This window comes from Scardinius erythrophthalmus (genome assembly GCF_964197995.2).
Source record: "Scardinius erythrophthalmus genome assembly, chromosome: 5".
Lineage (NCBI taxonomy): Eukaryota > Metazoa > Chordata > Actinopteri > Cypriniformes > Leuciscidae > Scardinius > Scardinius erythrophthalmus.
Window position 1 is genome coordinate 55,993,672 of NC_138225.1, and position 9,340 is coordinate 56,003,011.

The window sequence follows — 9,340 nt, forward strand, 5'->3', positions numbered from 1 at the left end:
TGATGTGGATATAGCTTGGGATAGGTTTAAGAGGAATTTCTTGCAAGTTTTGAAAGAAACAAGAGATAAGAATTAAACAAAGAACAGAACCTTGGATGACAGATAGTATTTAGAAGGATATTAAGGAAGTAATGATAGTTTAAAAACATTTAAAATGGATGGAAATAATGATAACTACAAGAAATTTAAACATAAAAGAAATGAGGTAAGATGTAAGATTAAAGAGGCTAAAAAAACTTTTTTTAAGAATAAGATTAGTGAAGTTTAGTGAAAATTATGGCGAGTTTTAAATGATTTAGGGTATCGGAAAAGGGCTAAGAGTAAAGGTTCTAGAATTAGTCTTAAAGTTAATGGTCAATTGATGACAGATCAGAAAGAGGTAGCAAATTGTTTTAATAGATTTTTCACTACTGTTGCTGACAATTTGGTAAAGGAGCTACCAGCTCAAACCAGTTTTTATAATGACAAATTAGTTAAGGAGTATTATGCTAATTGTGCTGTCACTTTAGGAGGTTTTTCATTCAATAAAGTAAATGAGACTACAGTTTATAAGAAATTAAGGGAACTGAAATGTAGTAAAGCGACAGGTTTAGATAATATTCCAGCAAGGTTTATTAAAGATTCAGCTAATTTTATAACCCCTATGGTTACTCACATTTCTATTTCTATAATCTCTCTATTGGCCAAGCTAAGGTACCTGATGAATTAAAACAAGCAAGAGTTTTTCCCCTTTTTAAGAAAGGGAGTAGGTTTGAGTGTAACAATTATAGGCCTGTGTCAATTCTATCTTCCTTATCCAAAGTGTTTGAAAAGATTCTTTTTGATCAAATTGAAGAATATATTTGTAAATTTAATATTTTATATGAATTTCAGTCTGGCTTTAGGAGGATGCATTCCACTGAGACAACAATTTTGTATTTGACAGATTACATAAAGAAAGAATTGGATAAAGGCAAATTATGTGGGATGGTGTTGCTAGATTTACAGAAGGCTTTTGACACAGTTGACCATAATATTTTGCTTTCAAAATTAATTGCTATGGGTTTTGATTCTAAAGCATGTAAATGGATTAACTCCTACCTTTCAAATAGGTGTCAAATGGTAGATTTAAATGGAGTGTTTTCAGATAATTTGTCAATTTCTTGTGGAGTACCACAAGGTAGCGTATTGGGACCCCTACTTTTTTAAAGGGGTCACATAATGTCATTTTTGTACAAGCTAATATGATTCTTTAGGGTCTAAATTAAAAGTTTGTAATATACTTTAATTAAAAATTCTCATTAGTATTGTAAGAAAACACTAATTTTACCTGGTCATAAACAGCTCTGTTTTCATCACGCCGTTTGAGTGCATGGGTCTTTAAATGATAATGAGCTTTGCTCACCCCGCCCCTCTGCTCTGTGCGTACACCGTTTCTAACACAATAACCATAACGCGTTGTTTATTATAAACATGGGATTATGAATTATATTGAGAACGTCATACTTAGAAAACATGCCGTAATGTACCCTGAATGTAAAAATAGCTGTTCAGATTTAGGAACATCAAAATGACTGCTGTGTTCGTTACTGCACCCAAGAACAGAACACCACAATCGCTTAGACGCCATTCTGCTCAGTGCTCCAGCTATCAGCAATGAACGCGCCGGTTGGCGCGGGCTATGATTGACAGCTCGCTCACGAGGGCGCAAGGGCGGGTCTGTGTTGAAACGGGTCTGTCAATCACCATTGTGGGAGGGGCGTCTGACCGTGTGACGTCACACGGTCGAACGGCTTGATTTAGGAGAGGGGAAAACATATAAGAAGATTTAAAAAAAAACACTGGATGGATTTTTATCATTTTATGATGTTTGTGTACAGGCACTGCCAACACACATTTCAGTACAATCAACTTATAAAAGTGCATGTACCATTATATGACCCCTTTAATGTACATAAATGACCTAAAAATGGCCTGTTCTAGTCACCTTTTACTAGAACATTTCACCTTGTGGCTAAATTGAGAAAATGTTCCAAATTAGAAGTAAGGGTTGGAGATTTGACTATTACGTCTAAACAAGAAGTGAAATACTTAGGATGTACTTTGGATAATAAATTGACAGGGGATAGCTTTTGTATCGGTTTAAGAGTTTAATTGCGAAGAATTCTTTTTTGTATTCTAGTGTTGTTGCTTGAAATAAATAGCCTGATTGCTTAAAACAAATTCAAGAAGAAGGTCCTTTTAGAAGAGAAGTTAAGAAGTGGCTTTTTTAACTATGTTTCTAGAAGATATTATGTGATATGTTGATGTGTGTTGTTTGATTTCATTCCCATTATGAACTGCTCGTCCATTTTTGAATACAGAGGACCACAATGGAAATAAGCCTGTGGCTTTATTGTGTATATCCTCAACAGTTTTTTAAAATGTGTATGAATTGGTCTTTTGGGCTTGATTGTACTTGTTTAACTTTAATTGTCAAATAAATCAAATCAAATCAAATCAAATCAAACTGCATTTATTTTATGTGCCAAGCATTTGTGTGATGCATGCATGCATAGGTTGTTTATTCAAATTCGACCAATCAAATGTGGCCTTACTATCTTTATACCCGCCTCCCCAGTAGGTGCTATTATGCTATTGGCTAGATCGGGCCCAAAGAGGAACCCAGTGGCTCAGAGCAGAGAGTGGAAAATAAAAACTAATGGCGGGAGTAGAGACAAGCAAGAAAAATGACAACAGCGAAGAACCTGTGCCTAAGGAGAACTGTACGTCTAAAATATGACAATATTCTGGCTTCAATAGAGAAGACGTGTCGTAAATGCAGGTACTGTGACAGGGGCCATTCACATATTGCGTCTAAAACGCTATCTATCTCTTCCTTTCCACAAGTGCTCACGTCTGTCGTTGCTATGCAACCATGACCTGCATGAGCTTGCCAAATTCTGAAAAGTTGAGATGTTCTCATCTCGTCGCGGCATAGGCGGGCCTGGAAAAATGTGCTTCCATTTTGCGCGCAAAAAAATGCTATATGTGAGCATAAGTGACGGTGTCACTAAGTCGTGCCGAAAAATGTTGGCCACATCGAGAGGAAACTAATCTCCACAGTCATCTGGAACGCAATCTCAGGGAGCATTATGAAGACTTCAAAAAGTGTACGCCCAAATCTACCAAAACTGCTAACGAAATGCCAAGTAACAATAACAGAGTCTCACAGACAACCATTAATCAAAGTGTTGCATTTGTAACATTAACTTTGTGAAAAAATGTTAAAAGTTTTTTGATCAGAAGATCAGAAGAATATCTATTAGCCTACCTGTTTATTTTAGTATGATCATTACATATATAAATGATTTAAAAAAAAACTTAATAGCATTTCTCTAGGGAAATGTAATATCGCAAGAAATATCGTTATCGCAATACTCAACAACAATATCGCAATTTCCCAGTATTGTGCAGCCCTAGTGTGTGTGTGTGTGTGTGTGTGTGTGTGTTTGATGCACTGTCCTACTCCTGATTGAGGGAGGTATTCATCACAAGGTTACGGTGTAGATTTGGATTCCGACTGTGTCGGTTGCGGCTCCGAACAGAGGAGAATGTAGTGTCACACCCTGGAACTTTGCACTTGTGAAGGAGGCGAAGGTGCACTGTTTTGTAATGAGCCCTGAATGTGCCTTTGTTGCTGTAAACCTTCTGACAGAGATGGCAAGTGATGGGAGACAAGCTGTGAGACTGCAGGCTGAAGCACGGTGGAGACGAGACACTGAGCCTGTCGCAGGAGGAGCGACGACAGTGAAGGACGAGAGAGGACCAGGCCTGGACTTTATGTTATGTTTTGTTTATGTGTGTGTGGCAGTCGTCTGTGAGGGGCTGCCGCTTTTACTTTCATTTTGTGTTAGTTTATTTAATGATTATTAAAGTGTAAAATGATCGCCGGTTCCCGCCTCCTTCCCTGAATTACTAACCTTGGTACACTGGAATAACAACGACTGCTGTGTTTGAGTATATTTTGATGGATGGGCTGCCTCTCCCTTGTAATCAGCGCCACCTGTCCATTAACTTCGCCAGGTTTCCGACTGGAGTGTGTGTGATTGGAGAGGAGCCGCTGCAGAGGAGAATTGGTGGCATGTGATGAGGCACACCTGAAGAATATGAAGCCTCATCACCGTCGTTGTTAAAAGCTGAGCGCGCATCTCCTCGAGAGACTGGTCAAGTCAAGTCAAGTCATCTTCATTTATATAGCGCTTTTAACAATGTAGATTGTTTCAAAGCAGCTTTACAGAGATAAACGTATAATTTAAGGTAACAGAGATTGTTTTGGCTTTATAGCGGTTCTTTAATAAAGTTATTTTCCGGCTAAAGTTAGTTTTAATTGATTTGGTTCCGTCGCAATGATCATTTGTTATTAGATTAGGGGCCGCTAAGACGACACCATTCTCTCTACACAGACTTTAAACGCGAACCTGTGAGAAACGCTGATGGTGTTCACATGCGCATTAAGAATGGGTTCTATAGTTATGTGCGTTTGAAAATACGCAGGTTTGTAATTCCCTACAGACCAAGCCTAAACAAAGTACTGGTGTTTCCTTATAATTTTTGATACAGAATTTTATTTTATTTTATCAATTCGGGGTAGATACGCGAATTGAGTTTCCCGACAACGCTTTATCTGTAGAGTGGTAAAGGGATCCTCCATAGGGAGAGACTAGTTGGCACTTCAGCACTGCGTTGGATCGGGTCCAGGCGAAGGTCCTTCGTCAGATCTGGATACGGCCTGGATCTGGCTGGCTGCGGGAAAACCTTGGGATAAATAAAGACACTAAAATTAGCGTAGAAGCCATTCTTCTTATGATGTAACGAGTACATCAGGATTTATGGGAAGTGTTCCCGGTTCCAGCTGACCTAATCTATGCAGCCTAACACTGAATTATAGAAGTCTTACATTATAGACTTCTTTAATTCAATTCATTATGTGAATGCTAGGTCAAAGAGACTGGTCTCTTCCCCAATGCACGCTGGTGTCCTTGTGGGTCCAGGAGGGGAGCGCAGAGGGATTCCTGCCACTGCCGACGAGGACACCAGATCCCCCTTTTGTTTTAGCACTTTATTTCCCCCTTTTTGGACATTTTATGTTTCTTTATGTTCATAAAATGGCTCTCTGAGGCCTGACACCACTCTCACTGTGTCTGTTGTTTGCTCCTCCCGCCACAAAATATGTATATATACACTAGCGTTCAAAAGTTTGGGGTCAGTACGATTTTTAAATGTTTTTAAAAGAAGTATCTTCTGCTCACCAAGGCTGCATTTATTTGATAAAAAAAAAAAAAAAAACAGTAATATTGTGAAATATTATGACAATTTAAAATGACTGTTTTCTATTTTAATATATTTTAAACTGTCATTTATTCCTGGGATCAAAGCTGAATTTTCAGCATCATTACTCCAGTCTTCAATGTCACATGATCTTCAGAAATCACTCTAATATGATGATTTGATGCTCAAGAAACATTCATTGTTATTATCAATGTTGAAAACAGTTGTGTACAATTTTTTTTCAAAATTCTTTGATGAATAGAAAGTTCAAAAGAACAGCATTTATTTAAAATAGAATATTTTCTAACATTATAAGTCTCTTTACTGTAACTTTTGATCAGTTTTACTCATCCTTGATTAATAAAATTATTAATTAAAATTCTTACTGACCCCAAAGTTTTGAACGGTAGTGTTTAATGTTACAAAAGCTTTAGATTTCAGATAAATGCTGCTCTTTTGAACTTTCTATTCATCATAGCATCATGAAATAAAAATGTAAATAACTGTTTTCAACATTGATAATAATCATAAATGTTTCTTGAGCATCAAATCATCATATTAGAGTGATTTCTGAAGGATCATGTGACACTGAAGACTGGAGTAATGATGCTGAAAATTCAGCTTTGATCACATGAATAAATTACAGTTTACTGTATATTCACATAGAAAACAGCTGTTTTAAATTGGAATAATATTTGACAATATTACTGTTTTTGTTTGTATTTTTAATCAAATAAATGCAGCCTTGGTGAGCAGAAGATACATCTTTTAAAAGCATTAAAAATCTTACTGACCCCAAACTTTTGAACGGTAGTGTACATATACTGTGTATGGTGCAAAGTTGTGAAAAATACAACTATTTAAAACAGGCATCTTGTCTCATACGATGTATGTTAATCCAGAATTACAGACATAAAGAAATGAAGAGCTCATGAGGCTGATGTGACACACCATTACTGTCCTTTAAAACAAACTGAAATCCACTGCGAATAAATATGCTCATAGCAACATGTTTCTATGCAAACTTAAGCATAAAACAGCTACAGAAAGAGTCTAATGACTGTAATATAATAACAGTACACATTGTTTACGTACACAGAACACACAGACCTGCATTATTACAGTAGTTCAGTGCATCTTATCAGTGAAATACTCTAATAACAGCAACTCAATGGCTGATGGTGAACACAGGATCATCCGCAGATTCTGTGTTTTTCGAGCAGCACGACGGGACTTTGTGAAGCTTGTCCCGCGACAGATACAGAACCGGCTGGATGCTGCTGCTGATGTCCATGAAGCCGAAGGCGATGTAGTGGATGTAACAGTGGAAGACATCCGGAGAGAAATACACTTGAAATGGGAAGAGAGCCACCGGCGGGAAGTAGTTAAACACAATGATGGCCAAGATGATGATGACCATTTTGAAGGCCTTTTTCTTGAAGGGATGCCTTTCGTCTCGGCCTGGAGCAGATTGTCTGAGGGCCCAGAGAATAGAGATGTTACAGAACAGCATGAACGCAAACGCTGCCAGAATCAAGACGGTGAAGACTTTCTCAAAGTTAGGGATGTTTCCTGCACACTTTGCTGCAGCGTAGACTAAAGTGACAAGCCACACGGCGCCAGCGCACACCGAGCGATGCCGCTGGTCTTTGAGTTCGGTGAAGGTGATGGGATGGCAGACGGCCATGTATCGGTCCAGACAGATGCAGGACAGAAAGAGCGGCGACGAGTCTTTGACGCCGTAGAAGAAGCGCAGGACGTACCAGGTGCTGCTGGAGGTCAGATACACGATGTTGGCCAGTTCCAGCGGAGGAATGAGGCAGAAGAAAGTGTCCAGCACGGCCAGTTGGACGATGAAGATGTCTGAGGTGGATGAGTCTCCCTTATTCCTATGGATGAGCCACAGAACCATGATGTTGGCCGGGATGCCCAGGAACATGTTGATGAACTGCAGCACCAGGTAGAAGATGATGACGGTGGGCATGTGAGCACATCTAGCGTAGACGGTCTGCTCGACCGGAGAGGCGTTCAGCGGCCGGTGACTGATGAGCAGAGAGGAGTTGATGTATCTGAACAGCTCTGTGATTTCCATCGTCCTATCTGTGTGCTCGGACCAACCCCTGAAACACACAAACAGTGATCAAATGTACAATCAAACTCTTGTTTTGTTCTTTTCTGCTCCTCGTTCAAACGGCACTGAAACAGCTTTGACTTTATGTCACGATAACATTTATGAGTGAATTTCACTGTTTGGACTCATGAAACTCTACACACTTGAAGACACAATAACTGAAGTTCACATGCACACAAATACATGTTGAATTCAAGTATTTCCCTACAGATGCCTTGACATAACATGTGACGATCTCTCATAATGCAACAAAAGGCTTTCTGTTAAAGAATAATCGCTTTCGATAATCATTTAAAAAAATGTATATTCTTTAGTCAAACCTTAAAGTCTTGGCTAGGAAAAACATGATTGTTACAGTTCATTTAACAAGCTTCATCTACAACGGAGCATGTTGTCATATTGTATTGTGTTGTCACAGTAGGAATCTGCTTTGTTTGAAATATGAAAAAATATTAAGTACAAAAATCTTCTATACAATGACTTTTTCGAAATAATAGAACAGTACAATAATTATGGTGCACAAAATACAAACATAGAAGATAAACAAGCAGCTTCATGACAACTATGTGACAGAATATGTATAGAGTTTGTGATATAAACTAAACTAGATTTGTCAAAGTCATGTTCATAGCACTTTATACAATACAGCTTCACAGTAATAAAGAGTATTTCAGTTCAAATATCATTATGATTTTAATTTCAACTTTAAAGCAGCTCTACAAAAGATAGTTTCATTGAGTTGATACAGTGATACAAATTCATAGTTAAGTCAAAACATTAAGTTGAATTATTCAGTGACCTTAGTTGGTTGTTTCAAGACAGCCTAACCAACAAGTGTCACTGAATATGAATCATCTTAAACTACCAGTTGTTACATTTATGAAGTTTCCGTCAGTAGAGAAACCTTTCAGTGTTTCATGTTAGTCAAGTATAATGTCTTACCTGTCTGAAGTTCCTGTGGTCTTCAGCGCAGTGTGAAGTTCATCGTGAGACTGACAGCTCATTTCAAACTGAAGACACTGACGACACCTTCACCCATGATTCAACACCACCGGGAGCTTCAGGAGCCAATCGAAGCCAAGCGTTCCAGAGAATAGACCAATATGGAAATGTGTCCCCTCTTACAGAAAAATGATTTGCATATTGCTGAGTTTATGGACCAGATAACATGCTAACATAGTAACATATTTACAGGGTTCATGTTTACGGATGGTGGGACTGGTTCAGAAGACGTGTAGAAGCAAGTCCTCATCATTAACACTGATTGGCAATGATGCAACTCGCCATTGGCTCCTGACGGAAATTTGGTGGTAAACAACTGATGCAACCGTACATTAGTATTCTTCTGAAATTCACTGTAACAAAGTGTAATTTGTTACATGAAGATGACATGGAGGTTCATCTGGATGGAAGAATAAGACACAGTGGCGGCTATGTGATTGTCAGATAGTGGCTTATTTTTTACCTTTGTGCGACAGAATCATTTTCAGAGTCAAAACAGAAGCACTTTTGTCATCTTAAGCTTCTTCAAAACAGCATGAAGCCTCGTCTGAATAAACACAAGAACCATTAAAGCACTTTCATCATCCTAGTTTGCACAGCCTCGTATTAAAGACACGATTGACACAGTCTTGCAGATCGTCACAATATTCATCCATATATGACAGAAATCTGTGCTCTGCTTATTTGATTTTTGATTGTAACATAATTCAGATAAAATGAAAGAGATGAGATCAAATGTAAGAGGTCAAAGATGAAAGAATGAGGTAAAAACACTAATAACAACAAATTTTTATAAAGCATCAAATAGACATATGAGATATGAATAATAGAGATATTGAGAAACTGTCCACTACAGTAAGTGCTTGTTGTTAAGCTATTTAGTAACACTTTATTTTGATAGTCCATCTGTTGAGACTC

At 38.1% G+C, this 9,340-nt stretch overlaps 1 protein-coding gene across 1 annotated transcript; it reads right to left on the reverse strand.

Moving 5' to 3' along the window:
• Positions 1–6,457: 6,457 nt before the first annotated feature.
• On the reverse strand, positions 6,458–8,424 carry hcar2 (hydroxycarboxylic acid receptor 2; the record flags this gene model as incomplete). Its single annotated transcript, XM_081364810.1, has 2 exons — positions 6,458–7,409; positions 8,363–8,424. 2 exons carry the CDS (start codon positions 8,422–8,424, stop codon positions 6,458–6,460), a joined length of 1,014 nt encoding a protein of 337 aa, XP_081220936.1.
• Between the last annotated feature and the right edge of the window lie 916 nt (positions 8,425–9,340).